Genomic DNA, 15,911 nt, shown 5'->3' with positions numbered 1-15,911 from the left:
CGTGGCGAGGGCGGCGGCGGTTGTGATGCGTCGGGCCGGCGGGCGGCAGCCAATCAGCGGCGGGCGCGAGGGCGGGCTGAGACGCGGGCGGCGCTCCGCGTGCGGCGGCGGTATAGGAGCGAGCGCCGCGGCCAGCAGGACCAGCCGAGCGCCGCCGCCACCGCAGCCGCCACACACCCGCCGCCCTCGGCTCCGTGCAGCCGCCGCCGCCGCCGCCGCCCCGCGCCCGCCCGCCGCCGCCGCCCCCGGCCGGCCCGTCCGCGAGCCGACGAGCGGCCTGCGCGCCCGGCCTCCGGGAGGGGGGCGCCCGGCCGGACCCTGAGCCTCGCCCTCTCGCGCTGCGGCCCCCCGCGCCTGCTCGGCCGTCTGCCCGGCATGAAGACCAAGTTCTGCAACGGGGGCGAGGCCGAGCCCGCGCCGCTCGGGCTGCTGCTGAGCTGCGGCGGCGGCGGCGGCGGCGGCGGGGGCAACGCGGCCCCGGCGACCGGCGTGGGGCAGCCGCGCGACGCCGCCAGTGACCCCGAGCCCAAGCAGCGGGGCGGCCGGCAGCCCCCGCTCGCGCTGCCCCCGCCGCCGCCGCCGCTGCCGCTGCCCCTGCCGCCGCCGCCGCCGCCCCCGCCCCCGCCGCCCCCGGCCGACGAGCAGCCCGAGCCCCGCACGCGGCGCAGGGCCTATCTGTGGTGCAAGGAGTTCCTGCCCGGCGCCTGGCGGGGCCTTCGCGAGGACCAGTTTCACATCAGTGTCATCAGGTCGGTGGCGGCGCTCCGGGGCGGGCGGGCGGGCGCGCGCCGCCAGCCGCTGGCGGGTCAGGTGACGCTGGCGGGGGCTGCGGGCCCGGGCCGGGGGCGGGGCCTGCGGGCCGGGGCGGGGAACCGGGCCGGGGGAAAAGCCACCTCTCCCGAACCCTTGTGAAATCCAAGCCAGATCCCGCGAAACGGGCCCCGCGGCCGCCCAAGACCTTCCAGCAGGCGGGCTGTTGAGACAGTATCGGTGTCATGGGAAAACGGGTCTCTTCCAAGGAGAACAGTACCGATCAGTCCCAAAATAAGTTGCGTCCAGAAGCTTAAAATCTATCTAGAGAGTCCCTTTGCGCTTTAAGGCCTTGAATGAAGGCGGGGTGCTGTGGCTTTAAAAGAAAATCGCTTATAACTTTTGCGTGGAGTTCCATGAGTCCACGATTTGATTATTTTTTCTCTCTGCAGGAGTCATTTGTCAGTGGTACAGGGACGACCTTTGCTCGTTCCCCACCAACGCTGTCCAGACATGTAGGTGTATTAGTAGCCAAAGTTAGGAGGTGTGGCTCCAGGAATAACCAAGAGTAAGGTGGGAAGATTTTTTTCCCCCCTTTTTTTAAGCTTAAAAATTTTTAACCGTAAATGTAAATTACAAAACGTGTATGTCTGTGCATTCAGACTTAACAGGAAAACAAAGACTCCCTTGATTTTTGTTGCCACCCTGTTCCCATGAGATAACCATTTACCATTTAGCCTGCGTCTTTCTATTTAGACCTTTAAAATGTGTCTTTTTCTGCTAGTTTTCTTGTAACTGGCTGACCAGGCTGCGTGCAGTACAGTGATGTGCCCAGGGACGACATTCCGGTCAATGACAGACCACATATATGAAGGTGGTCCTGTAAGAGTAGCACCATACGGCCCAGGTGTGTCGTAGGCTCTACCATCTAGGTGTGTAAGTGCACACTAGGATGTTCGCACAACGACATCACCTGATGAGGCATTTCTCAGAAGGTATCCCTCTCGTTTGTTAGTCGAGCCATGACTGTTTCTAGAAACTGGTTGGCTCGCTGCCACCGATAATCCCCAAATCCAATTTTAGTCACTTGATTTCCTTTTCCGTGCCCCGTCTTTCACCAGAGCTGCAAATACAGCACCGTTAACTCAACTTCTCTGCCTTTTTGTGCCTCTGCGCTGTCCTACAGAAATCCTTGTGAGCAGGGAGGGGCAAAAGCCAGGAAGCAGAGAAAAGAAAACCAAAGGTGTTTAATGCCTGAATTGCCTAACGAAACTTTTTTTAAAAATGAAACTCTGTTCAAAATTATCACATCTAGTCAGGCGTGAAGATTCTCAGTGAGAATAGTGATAGAGAATGATCTAGACTGGCTAATCACCGGGCCGTAAAATTGAGAACCTGGAGGGGGAGTGACTTGCTCCAGGTCAGTGGCTCTGTGCTGACGTCGGAGCCTGACTTCCCAGGTGTCTGGCAGCCCCCTCCTGCTCCAGGGCTCTCCCCTGTTGTCTCGGAAAACGTCCGGACACCCTGGATGCAGCCTTAAGACATTTTTGTGGCCCTTTTCCAGGAAATGTCACTCATCAGTTAAACCTTTATGGTTTGCTCAAACTCGTCCTTCTAAAAGCATTGAGGATGTTTTGTCCCTTTTCTCCGGGAGTTGAATTCCACGGTTGAAATTCCGTGGCCCCCCACAGGCACTGCGTTTCCTGCGGCTCCAGCTGTCGCGTTACTGGCCCTTCCCGACCCGATTCTCCAGCCCCAGCTTTTTGCTGAGTGTGGGTCCACCTGCAGCGGTTTATCAGATCCCAGTGCATCCCACATTTATTTAACCCTTTGCCCCTCAGAATCCTGGAATATGAGTTCTTAGCAGCAGCTGGCGGGAGCCCCAGGATCGTCTCTAACTCTTTGCGTTACCCAGAATGCCCTCCTCTGCGCGCAGTGGCAGCTAGGACCTGCGTAGCTTCTTTTGCGTCCACACCTACTGTCTGCTCCCTTTGTTGCTCCCGAGGCCAGGAGTCCAGGTCCGCTGTCCTTGCTTAGACCCTGTAACAGGAGCTTTGGGTATCCCCCAGCTTCGTGATCCTCACTCTAATCCATTTTATATGCAGTTGCCAGGTAGTTCTCAAATATCGTTAGTCCTTTGTTTCAAAGTCTACGGTGGCTTCCCGGAGCTAGAGAATAAACTCCAAACTTGTTTGCATGCTTGAAACTTGGGCCCAGCCTCCCTTTTTAGAGTGGTTCTTTTCTTGTTACTGTTTTAAAATCACTCCTCCCCCCTAACCAGCAGTCACTAACAGTGAGCTAGTCACGCTGGACCCTGCGTTTCCTGAATGAGCTTTGTGTTTTCAGCCTCCAGGCCTTTCTTTGCTCCCACACTCTGCTTGGCAGTCTGGTGTCTGCTTTTAAAATTCCTCCTTCAAGGCCTAACACAGAGGGAACCAGACAGCATTAATTTCGTCCTCATTTCTGTTTCTTCCATAGCCCTTCATACATACACACCTTCATACCGCAACCCTCACTGTGTGTGTGTTTATTCATTTGACTCTCTTGTTAGATTGAATTCCTAGAAGGCATGTCATGTTCATCTTTGTATCTCCAGCAATAGAATAGGGCCTGACTCACGGGAGGTGCTGGATTTTACTTTAAATTGGCCTGTTTCCTATCTTCCTAGTGTGATGACAGGGGTCTTTGTAATCAGACTTTTGTTTGCCTGAGTCCCTCAAGCTATGAGTGATATAAAGAAAGATGAAAATTATAACATGCAAATTGTCATGAATGAACTGACCTCTTGAAAATTTTCTCCATGCCCAGCCATCACAGCTAACGCACACCGGCTTCTGTCCATGCCTGTCAGGTCAAGGGTTTGCTATGATCACTCTCGTTGCTCATTGATAAAAGTCACGATCATTCATGAAATGGAATTGCAAATCTTACAAAAGATTCAAGATTTCATGAAGTTTGATGAAAGACATGTTTGAGAACTGTTCAAGTTTCACACACATCGGTTGACGGATTGCCTCCCACAGGGAGACCCACTGACAGATGAAAATTGGTGGGGAGGGTGATAGCACCCAGCCCTTCAGAGTAGAATCATTTAAATGTCCAAAGACAGAAGCCCTCGAAAAGACTGGCAAGGTTCTGAGACATATTTGCAGAATTATGCAGTAAACATCAAGTAGGGAGTGAATTGCGTTTTACGGTGACATCATAAAATTTGGGGGGAAAGTTGTGCCAAAACTCCCTACTTGATTTCCTTTTTATGTGCGTAGTTGTATTTGTAACCTAAATTGTTACCTCTAAGACCGTAAATAATTTTCAGTTTCGTTTTTCAAGATGAAGTTTCGATTACACTTTGTTTTTTACTGTTTCCTAGGAAAAGTTAGCCCCTTAAGTAGCCTTCCTTCTTTTTTAAGAAAATTAAGAAGCTTAGTTTCTTTAGAGCAGTTTAATGTTCACAGCCAAATTGAGCAGAAAGTACAGAGAGTTCTCATATAATGCCCCCCCGCCTCGCCCCCAGTGTTGTGTTTATTACCATCCGTGAACCTAGAGTGAGACATCATTATTACCCAAAGTCCAGAGTTTCCATTAGAGTTTTCTCTTGGTGTTGTGCATTCTTTAGGTTTGGACAAATGTATGACGGGTATCCACCATTGTAGTAGCCTCCAGGATAAGTCACGCAGCACGGAATGTTTCCGTCAACAGCAGACTGCTCACATGAAGCTGGTCCTGTAAGACCAGTGCCGTGCAGCCTGGGTGTGTCGTAGGCTCTGCATCTAGGATTGTGTAAGTGCATTTTGGGATGTTCGCACAGCAACGAAGTGGCCTTGTGTCACAGTCTCAGAACATGTCCTCGTCGTTAAGGGACGCATGACTGTAGTTTCACTGCCCTACAAGTCCCCTGTCCTCTGCCTGTTCACCCCTTGCTCCCCTGTACTCCTGAGGCTTTGGCTGTCCCCATGGTTTTGCCTTTTCTAGAATGTCATATAATTGGAATCAGACAGTATGTGGCCTTTTCCATTTGGCTTCTTTCACTTCTAAATGTCTTTAGCTTTCCTCCATGTCTTTTGATGGCTTGATGGCATATTTTGTTTTCGCACTGAATCTGTTGTCTGGATGGACCACCGTTCATCTGTTTACCTACTGAAGGACGTCTTTTTTTCTTAAGAGGTTCATTTTTTTTTTTTAAGGTTTTTTAATTTATTTTTTTTCCTTTTTCTCCCCAAAGCCCCCCGGTACATAGTTGTATATTCTTCGTTGTGGGTCCTTCTAGTTGTGGCACATGGGACGCTGCCTCAGCGTGGTTTGACGAGCAGTGCCATGTCCGCGCCCAGGATTCGAACCAACGAAACACTGGGCCGCCTGCAGTGGAGCGCGCGAACTTAACCCCTCGGCCACGGGGCCAGCCCCTGAAGGACGTCTTGATTGCTTCCAAGTTTTGATAATGATGAAGAAAGCTGCTCTAAACGTCCATGTGCAGCTTTTTGTGTGGACTTAAGTTTTCAAGTCTTTTGGGTAAATACCAAGGAGTGTGACTGCTGGATCGTATGGTAGGAGCATGTTTAGTTTTGTAAGAATTTGCCAAACTGTCTTCTAAAGTGGCTGTACCATTTTGCATTGCCACCAGCAATGAATGCGAGTTCCTGCTGTTCCACATCCTCATCAGCATTTGGTGTTGACAGTGTTCTGGATTTTGGCCCATCTAATAGGTGTGTGGTGCTATCTCATTGTTGTTTTATTTTTTAAATTAAATCAAATATTTTTTTTGAGGAAGATTAGCCCTGAGCTAACATCTGCCGCCAATCCTCCTCTTTTTGCTGAGGAAGACTGGCCCTGAGCTAACATCCGTGCCCATCTTCCTCTACTTTATATGTGGGACGCCTACCACAGCATGGCTTGCCAAGCGGTGCCATGTCTGCACCCGGGATTCAACCCAGCGAACCCCAGGCCGCTGAAGTGGAACGTGTGCACTTAACCGCTGCACCACCGGGCTGGCCCTCACTGTTGTTTTAATTTGCGATTCTCTAATGACATGATGTGGAGCATCTTTTCATATGCTTACTTGCCATCTGTATATCTTCTTTGGTGAGGTGTGTGTTTAGGTCTTTTGCCTATTTTTTAATCAGGTTTTTGTTTTCTTGTTGAGTTTTAAGAGTTCTTTATATATTTTGGATAATAGTCTTTATCAGTGTCTTTTGCAGATATTTTCTTCTAGTTTTTGGCTTGTCTTGCTCTCTTGATAGTGTCTTTTGCAGAACAGAAGTTTTACATTTTAATGGAGTCCAGCTTATCAATTATTTCTTTCATGGATTGTGTCTTTTGTGGTGTATCTAAAATGTCATCGCCGTGCCCGAGGTCGTCTAGATTTTCTCCTGTGTTACCTTGTAGTTTTCTAGTTTTGCATTTTATATTCAGGTCTATGATCTATTTTGAGTTAATTTTTGTGAAGGGTGTAGGATCTGTGTCTAGATTTCCTTTTTTTCGCATGTGAATATCCAGTTGTTTCAGCACCATTTGTTGAAGACTATCCTGTCTCCATTAAATTGCCATGCCCTTTTTTTTGTTTGTTTTGAGGAAGATTAGCCCTGAGCTAACTACTGCCAATCCTCCTCTTTTTGCTGGGGAAGACTGGCGCTGAGCTAACATCCATGCCCATCTTCCTCTACTTTATACATGGGATGCCTACCACAGCATGGCGTTTGCCAGGTGGTGTCATGTCTGCACCTGGAATCCAAACTGGCGAACCCTGGGCCGCGGAGAAGCGGAACATGTGAACTTAACCGCTGCACCACTGGGCCGGCCCTAAATTGCCATTCCTTTTCGTCAAGGTTAGTGGACTATATTTATGGGGATCTGTTTCTGGGCTCTCCATTCTATTCCATTGATCTATTTGTCTGTTCTTTGCCAATAGCACACTGTCTCGTTTACTGTGGCTTTATAGTAAGTCTTTTATTTTTTTCTTTTTCTCCCCAAAGCTCCCCAGTACATAGTTGTGTATTCTAGTTCTGCTGTGTGGGATGCCGCCTCAGCGTGGCCTGATGAGCAGTGCTAGGTCCGCGCCCAGGATCCGAACCGGTGAAACCCTGGGCCGCAGAAGCGGAGCACGCGAACTTACCCACTCGGCCCCGGGGCCGGCCCTTACCGTGAGTCCTGAAGTCAGGGAGCGTCGGTCCTCCAGCTTTGTTCTTTTCCTTCACTCTTGTGTTGGCTCTTCTGGGACTTTGCCTCTCCGTGTGAACTTTAGAGTCCGTTTGCTTATGTTCACAAAATAACTTGCTGGGGTTTTGGTTACAGATCAAGTAGAGAAGAACTGACGTCTTGACAATCTTGAGTCTCCCGCTCCATAAACGTGGACTGTCTTTCCATTTACTTAGTTCCTCTTTGATATCTTTTATTAGAGTTGTGTGGTTTTCCTCATAGAGATCCTGTACATATTTTCTTAGATTTATACCTAAGTGTTTCCGTTTTTGGTTGCCAGTGTAAATGGCGATATATTTTTAATTTGAACTTGTTCATTGCTGGTATGTAGGAAAGCGATGGACTTTTGTATATTGCCTTTGTATCCTGCAGCCTTGCTATGATAGCTTATTTGTTCCGGGAGTTTCTTTTTCAGTCTGTCTCTTGGCTCGTCCGGCTGCGGTACTGCTGCCCCCGTTCTCCTTCCTGGTTTTCCCGTGCGGTGGAGGCCTGGCAGCCGGCCTCGCCGCCCTCCTCGTGTCCCCATCAGCAAGCCCAGGCTCTTGGGCTGCACTAGGACAGCCCTCATCTTGAGCTTTCCATGGGTCCACCTCGCATCCACAGTGAGCTTGTAATGCTCACGTCTTTCGTACCATTTACACATCTCACCGTGCCCTGTGCTCCTTTTGTTGAGTATCACAGTAGCCCGGAGGCTGAAGATGAAACATGAAGATGTCAGGCCCGGGAGGTCACTGGGAGCTGGAGGGGATGTGGAGCACTGTGTGGAGAAAGCGGCGACCCCCTGAACTCTGACCGGGGGAAGGACCTTCCAGGTGGGAAGAGCAGGCGGAGACGTCTGTGTTCCAAGGATGCCGAGGATAGTGGCTTGAAATGGGTATTTTAGGGACACTTTCTGAGGGACATTTGGTAATGTCTGGATACATTTTTTAAAATTGAGGTCACATTGCATTATGACATTATGTACATTTCAGGTGTACGTCCTTGTATTTCGTGGATACATTTTTGGTTGTCACGGTTGGTGGTGGTGCTGGCCCTGCTGGCATCGAGTCGGGAGAGGGCAGGGATACTGAAGTAAACATCTTCCAGTGCCCACGACGGCCTCCTCCTGCCCTGAGAGAGTTATCGGGCCCCGGATGTCAACAGAGCTGAGGGTGAGCAAGCCTGGAGGAGAGGGCTAAAGACCAGCTTTCTTCATCCGCCCGGCAAGCTCTTAAAAATTAACCTTTGCTTTGCAATTGGTGCTGCTGCTGAGCAGCTGACATCTCATGGAACCCAGAGAAACCCCTCTCAGATGCCGCTGCATTATCGTCTGGTGCGGAGGCAGGCTTAGAGGCCTTGGGTACCTTGCTCAAGGTCGCACAGCTGCTGGTGTGGAGCCAGCGTTCTGGGGATGGAAGGCGCTTCTCCCAGCTCTGCCTCCAGGCTGGGCGGTGAGGCCCTGTTCCTGATTACTGCCATGGATGCTCTCATTTCACTCAAGTGTTGTTTTATTTTCCACCTGAGCCATGATTGTTGCAAGTTGAGCTCAGGGCTAATCTTCCTCACCAAGAAAGAGTTTCTGACACATGCATGCTACAAGATGGGTGAACCTTGAGGACATTATACTGAGTGAAATAAGCCGGTCACAAAAGGACAAATCTTGTGCCAAATCTTGTGTGAGTTGACTCCTGTGGGGTCCCTGGAGTAGTCAGATTCAGAGACACAGTAGACTGGTGGTTCCAGGGCCGGAGGGAGGGGGGATGGAGTGTTTAATGGGGCCAGAGTTTCAGTTTTACAAGTAAAAAGAGCTATGGAGATGGAGAGTGGTCTTAGTAGCACAACAGTGTGAATACACTTAATGCCGCCAAAGTATACACTTAAAAATGCTCATTCTGAATGGGTGTTACAATTCTATTTTAGGGCAGCGGTTAAGTGCGCACGTTCTGCTTCGGCGTCCCAGGGTTCGCCGGTTTGGATCCTGGGTGCAGACATGGCACCACTTGGCACTCCATGCTGTGGCAGGCATCCCACATATTTAAAAAAAAAAAAGTAGAGGAAGATGGGTACGGATGTTAGCTCAGGGCCAGTCTTCCTCAGCAAACAAAGGAGGATTGGCAGCAGATGTTAGCTCAGGGCTAATCTTCCTAAAACAAAAAATCTGTTTTATTCTGAAATAAGCTCTTTAGATCAGAATTTTGAATTCTTTTAGAAGCTGTGTATTTCGTGTTAAGTGCAGAAGCATCAGAACATTTTTGTGATAAGGTGTACTTGTAACAGAATACTTCACGTATAAGAGGATTCGTAATCCTGCGTGTTTGGAACATTTTGGTTCGTATCTGACTGAGCGGAACCTGTGTTGTCTAGGCTTCTCTTCCAAGAAGACCTTCCACATTCAGAAGGCGGGATGATATTTCTTGCTGTTCGGAGCTCTGAGAGGAAGTAGCATCAGACGCCTGATCTTAGTTTTGTGGCGTGATTTTTGCTTTGAAATGACTTTGTGGAGTTTGCCAAGGTTCTTTTAAAATGAGTTGTTAATCGATAAGTTGCCTGCAGTGACACAGTGCCATTGATCTATTTCTGGGTCAACTAAACTTTTAGATTATCTGCTAGTTTACATTTTCCAATTTTCTTTTCTCCTCTCAGTGATGAATTGTATGCAGTGCAATTACCACTTTGGGGAGAAGCGACTTAGCATGTAATCGCTAAGGCATGTCCTCAAGAAATGCGCTGAGATAAGGAGGCTGACTCCAGCGTGTTTTGTTGTTTATTTGGACTTTTTTTCCATGTTGATGTACTTAGAGTTATTTCCTTTGCAACAATGTTTTAACTTTAAAGTATTTCATGCCATTTGTTAATTTTATGTATATTGTAGAGTTAAACTGGTTACCTCGAAGCCTTAAAAAAATGATCTTCACTAGCAATTTAATGTTTTTAAAAATTATTTTTGATACATCAAGTTTTCATTGATTAAAAAAAACAAGTCAATGGAGATATGAGATGGGAGTTTGGACACCGATGGGCGAAGGGTGAACCCCTACAGCTCTGTTTTAGGACATTTTAGCATCAAGAAATTTTATGATGTTAATGCCCTTTGACCCAGAAAACCCGGCTTTAACTAAAGGATCTCATCAGATTGTGCATACAGATTGACATACAGGTATGTGTGATACAGAGTTACGTATAGAAGTAAAAAGTAAGGGAAAACACGGGATCTAGCAGTAGGCGGTTGGTATACCATTCTGCATCTTTAAGATGAAATTCTTTTTTTTAAAGATTGGCACCTGGGCTCACAACTGTTGCCAATCTTTTTTTTTTTTTTTTCCTGCTTTATCTCCCCAACCCCCCCCTGTACACAGTTGTATATCTTAGTTGCAGGTCCTTCTAGTTGTGGGATGTGGGACGCTGCCTCAACGTGGCCTGACGAGCGGTGCCATGTGCGCCCTCAGGATCTGAACCCTGGGCCGCTGCAGCGGAGTGCGTGAACTCAACCACTTGGCCACGGAGCCGGCCCCTAAGATGAAATTCTATGCCTGATTAGAAATCATGTTTTTATTGCTGAATTGATGGAAAATGCTCATAAGTGGTAAAGGAACATTATCGCACCATATATTCCATATAATCCCAATTTTACTAAAAAGAAGGAAGTAGGAAGAAGGAGCTTAGGAAAATGACAAAAAAAAATATACCAAAATGTTCAAAGTGGTTATGTTCGAAAGACAGAATTTGGGTAACTGGTTATTTTTTTTTATTTTTTGGGTCTTTGAGATTCATACGAACGTGATTTTTTGAAACATGGATTCTAAAATCCGAAAGTCAAACAATTTAACACACGTTCCAAGCAGCCTGCTTTAGTTGCTTTGGCGAAACTGGTAAAACTGAGTTGAAATTCTGAAAACATGCGTGGGTCCCCTCAGTTCCCGGTCCCTTGTGCAGAGGCAGAGCTCGAAGGTGGCTGAGCTGTTGCTGGCTCCTTTCTCACCGCTCATTTTCTTTAGCATGTAAACCAGTTAGCTGTTGGGTTCTTCAGTGTGGGGTTTGCTCTTTGTTTTTTGCGTGTTTTTTCAGATATCCTTGATGTTCTGTGTGCGCTGTCGTTTGATGAGTCAAGTTCTTCTTAATTGTAAGTTAATTTCTTGACTAGCTGTGTATCAGGAGAAATCGGAACGATTATTTTCATATCCGATTAACAGTCTCTATGCAGGAGGCTCTTTATTCCGCACGGTGTCCCTTTGTCTTGTTTTCGAGCCCGTGTGGTGGAGACTACTGATGCCCGCTCCGCCAGACCAGGAAGGTTCTGGTTGGAATGCCCGCCAGCAGCGACTTCTACCTTTTTCAGCCTCCTGCCTGCCAAGCGTTGCTGACATGTGTTGAACGTGAAATAAATGTTATTTTCATTTTATTTGATATTCTGCTTACACGAGTATCTCGTGCCTCCTAAATTTAATTATGACGTGTATGTTTATTATAAAGCTCTTCTACCAGATGGTAAAAAGTTCGTCGTTTCAAACTCCTTTGAAATCCTTGAGAGTTCCTGGGGTTTTGCTTCGAGGCTGTTCTTGACACGTGATGAGGTACGTTGCGCTGTCGTGTTTTTGCTGCCGTTTCTGTGGCATATCTTCCCAACCTATCTTCCTGTTCCTAGTCCTATTGTTTGGTTTGTTGGTAACTGGCTTTTTTCTAGGTGGTTTCTCCCAGTCTGGGTCATCTGTGACAGTGACCTTCTTTCATTTATTTTGACTGTCACTAAAAAATAATCGATGGTCCACTTCCATCCACTAGAGCAGATTGCGCAACAGAGGCCCAGTGGAACAAGTGAAGGACGTCCAGGTCGCGCCTCGCGTCTGGCCGAGCCGGCCTGCCTGCCTTCTGTAGGAGGCCAGAGCTGAACTTAGCAGGGGGTTACGCAACGTGGAACAGTGCTCCGTCTGTTTGCTCTTGCTCTGGGCCGAGCTTTCAAGAGTGTGTGACGGGAAGGAAAACGAGGCTTTTCACTGGTGTCGTGCCTGTCCTGTTGCTGGGTAGCTGGAAGCCTGTGCTGGCTGTGACTGGATGCGACCGGGCGATTCCCAGAAGTCGAGAAGAAGGGTGCAGGGTACGCGGCTCCTTCCGTCTCCACACCTTCCATCTGCTTCGCGCTCCCTTTGGGCAGAGCCGGGCCTTGGGCTCCCTGCCTTTCTGTTCCTCCTCCCTGGGCTGGACAGCTCATTCGCCTCTGGGGAAATAAGTCCCTACTCTCGCAGCGGTTGCCAGATACTCGTGATTGCTTATCTTTTAAATCAGCTATTAAAAATATTCTTCAATAGGACTTTATTTACATCCGGGAGACTTTGTTTCTGTAGAAGCACGTTCCAGTTTTTGAATTGGTTAAGAAAAAGTCTTTACATAGGAAAAAAGTGATTTTTCTTCTTTTGGAAACAGCTTTGTTGAGCTGTAGTTAACACACCCTACCGTTCACCCATTTGAAGTGTGCGAGTCAGTGCTTTTTAGTGGGTCCACAGGTGGGTACAACCATCACCACTATCAATTTAGAACATTTTCATCATCACAGAAGGAAACCGTGTCCCTTTGATTTATTTTTTATTGAATAAACTTGACGTGTAACATTAAGTTTAAGGTGTACGGCGTGTTACTCTGGTTTGTTTATAGATTGTAATATGGTTGCCGATGTTGCTGTATTTATATTACATAATTACAGTACAACTATAGTAATTGTCTATATTCATTATCCTGTGCATTAGGTCTCTGTGGCTTAAACCCTGTCCCTTTAGCCCCCTCCTGCCCAGGACCCCCAGGACCCCTCTGCTGCCCTAGGCACGCACTCATCTAGTTTCTGTCTCTGTAGATTTCCTTGTTGTGGACATTTCGTGTGAATGGAATCATATCATTTGTGGTCTTTTGTGGCTGACTTCTTTCACTTGGTGTAATGTTTTTAAGGTTCATCCATGTTGTAGCATGGATCAGTACTTCATTCTTTTTTTAAAAAATTGTGGGAAAATATATACAGCGTAAAATTTACCATTTTAACCACTTCTAAGCGTCCAGCTTAGTGGCCTCAGATATGCTCACGTTGAATGTTTTCGTCTTCCAGACTGACCCTCTGTGCCCGTTCCGCGCTCACTCCTCCTTCCTCCCTGGTAACCTCTGTTCTTCGAAGCCCTTTAGCTCCGTGGTCCCTGTTTCTAGTTATTCTGTGTGTGTCTCCTGGAATGTGGTGTATCCTCTCGATGTACAGCCCTGGTGACACCTTGATTTTACCCCATGAGACCTATTTTCTGGCATCTGAACTCCAGAACTGTAAGGGAATCTGTCTTATTTTAACCCACTAAGTTTGTGGCCATCTGTTCCAGCAGCCGTAGCAAGCAGAGACGTTGGTTTTGTGCAACTTTGTACAGACTAGTCCTTTTTTTTTTTTCCTTAAAGATTGGCACCTGAGCTAACAACTGTTGCCGATCTTCTTTTTTTTTTCCTGCTTTATCGCCCCAGATCCCCCCCACCCCAGTACATAGTTGTGTATTTTTAGTTGTAGGTCCTTCTAGTTGTGGCATGTGGGACGCCACCTCAACATGGCCTGATGAGCGGTGCCATGTCCGCGCCCAGGATCTGAACCGGCAAAACCCTGGGCCGCCGAAGCAGAGCGCGCGAACTTAACCACTAGGCCGCGGGGCCGGCCCCCAGACTAGTCCTGATCGAGAGCTCTCGTGGTTGACTTTGGGGTGATCACAGCACCTACTCCGCATGGCACGTGGTGATCTCGTGCTTTGTCTCGTCTCTCACGGCATCAGAGTTAAAAGCAAGGACTCTGGAGCCAGACACCTGCATTTGGATCCTGGCTCAGCTACTTCCTCGCCGTGTGCCACGATTTCCCCATCTGTGAAATGGAGGCAATACCAGCCTCCACCCTGTGGATTATTGGGAGGGTGAAATGAGCTCATCCTTGCCGCGTACTCAGAATGCCGCAGCACCAGGGCTCTGTGACCCGGCTGTTACAATGCCTGAATTAGTACTAGTCTTGAACAGAGGAGGGAACTTGAGGGTCAGAGAGGTTCAACGAGGTGCTCAGGATTACACAGCTACTAAGTGGCCGAATCGGGGTCTGAATCCCTGGCTCCCGGGCTCTGAAGCCAGTGGTCTTTCTCTTTGCTGTCGCCTTCCCCCAGGAGGTGAGACTGTCCCTTAGGAGCTGCCAGTCTGATTAGGGAGCCAAGACTAAGCCACCAAAGCTGTTAGAGAACAATGTCAGACAGGCACTCATCAAACATAACCGGGAGGACTTTGGAGAAGGGGGACGGGGACAGAAGTGCTGCTGGGTATTGTCATTTTCAGAAAGTCTGTTGAGCATCCACCATCAGGGGCCACGGGCCTTGCGGGTGGAAGTAGGCATTGCCCCTGCCTTCACCGAGCTAGTGCAGAAGACAGCAGAACTTCCTTCAAGTTGGACTTTGAACTTGGTCTTAAACAGTGGGCAGTTTTTAGATGGCAGAGAAGGGTGGGGAGGAGTTTCCAGATTGGAAGGACATGAGTAGGTGGATGCAGTGATAACCTGTATCACTTAGTACCAGGTTTGGCCGCTTATAACAGAAAAGCCCAGAGTAACAGTGACTTAAACGGCCCAGACATTTATTTCCCTCTGGTGTTAAAGAGGTCCAGAAGTAGCCGTGCCAGGCAAGTGTGGCACTCCATGGGCTAATGGGGATGCGGGCTCCGTCAGCTCAGCGCTCTGCCGTTCCTAGGATGTGGCCCTTATTCTCACAGTCTGAGAAGCTGCTTATGCTCTGGCCGTGTGTGCCAGTAAAATCCCTGGCAAGAAAATGGAAACCACACTAGGTATTTCAACATAGAGAATTTAGTGGAAGGAACTGGGTGAGCAGGTGCTGGAGAAGTGGGAGAGCGAAAGGGAGCGCAAGAACGATTAAAGTAAGAACTGCAGAAGCAGCCCCACCGCTGTGGCTGGGGAAGGCGAGGGAAGATTGGGGTTATGGGAACCTGGAAGCTCAGGGAGGGGCCCCCGGAGCTGGGACCCTGACCTCTGGGGAGAGGGCACTGGTTGGCAGTCCTGGCATCTCGAACTTGAGAAGTGCCCCTGTGGAGCTGGGCGCTCTGGGCTGGTGCCCCTGAGAGGGCTCCATGAGGCTGGTTCTGGGGTTCCCCAAAGAAGTGGGGACTGGAACAGCTGCCGTTGCTGGGCGGCCACGTTGCTGCTGTAGGACGCGGACAGGAACAGCCGGCAAACCCACCTTCCTCCTCCTCCTCCTCCTTGCAGCCTCCCTCCGGTGCCCCGCTGGCAGGACCTTGCTGGGAGTAATTGATAAAGGAGGGCGGTAAGAGGCGAGTGCCAGCCCAGCATCACAACAGAAAACCGAAGGGTGGGTCTAGAGCTCGGGGACGGGAGGTTAGCAGTTGACGCACCTTCTCCTGAGGAGGACTGGGAAGGAAGGGGGGAGCACAGCGTGTCTTAAATTGATTCCCAAAGTCCCACAAACACTTGCTTTTGCATTTCTTTGCCAGCACTTGGTCGCACGGGCACCCCTAGCTGTGAAGGCAGCTGGTAAGTGGAATCTTGCTGCTGGGCACACTGCTGCCTGAAGACAGCCCAGGTTCTCTTTCCAGGGCAGGGAGGAGAATGTCTGTCAGGAGCAGGACTTTCAAAATGGTTCCGCTGACCTTAATATAGCAACATTAACCAACCTTCAGGTTAAAACTTCCCCCGTTCTCTCTCCTCTCCACGCGAATTAGCCCATTTCTCTTGGTCTGTGTTTCTTGGCAGGGCTTGCCAGCATGTGCTCACGATCCGTGTCCCATTGGGCACCTGGGGATGTGAATTAGCTCTCTATTTGAGCCTCTCTTTGGGAGCGTAGCTTGCCTGGACCGACTGTTTGTGGATGGGACCGTGAAAGAGGCTGCTGGCTCCTGTGACTGGGGAACTTCATGCTAGAAAACTGATGTCTGCTGTCTTCATTACAGCGGAAGTTTCTCGAAGGCTGGGGCCAGAG

At 49.0% G+C, this 15,911-nt stretch overlaps 1 protein-coding gene across 7 annotated transcripts in view; it reads left to right on the top strand.

Annotated features, from left to right (window-relative positions):
* Positions 1-95: 95 nt before the first annotated feature.
* Positions 96-15,911, top strand: part of CHKA (choline kinase alpha) — a 52,349-nt gene continuing 36,533 nt past the window's right edge. Inside the window, exons 1-2 of one of the 7 annotated variants that reach the window (XM_070230222.1) lie at positions 10,746-11,492; positions 11,706-12,013. Coding sequence is in view for 3 of the 7 variants with exons in the window: in XM_070230225.1 (XP_070086326.1) it covers positions 376-749 (374 nt within the window). In the remaining 4 variants the exon portion in view is untranslated. Of the gene's footprint in view, positions 750-6,527; positions 8,094-10,745; positions 11,493-11,700; positions 12,014-15,911 lie in introns of those variants that run through there. The other 6 variants (XM_070230221.1, XM_070230225.1, XM_023654590.2 and 3 more) reach the window with 6 other exon arrangements.

Source organism: Equus caballus, chromosome 12 (assembly GCF_041296265.1).
Source record: "Equus caballus isolate H_3958 breed thoroughbred chromosome 12, TB-T2T, whole genome shotgun sequence".
In the NCBI taxonomy this organism is placed as follows: domain Eukaryota; kingdom Metazoa; phylum Chordata; class Mammalia; order Perissodactyla; family Equidae; genus Equus; species Equus caballus.
Note: the sequence above shows the minus strand (reverse complement) of the source record. Positions and strands in the feature narration are given on the sequence as shown.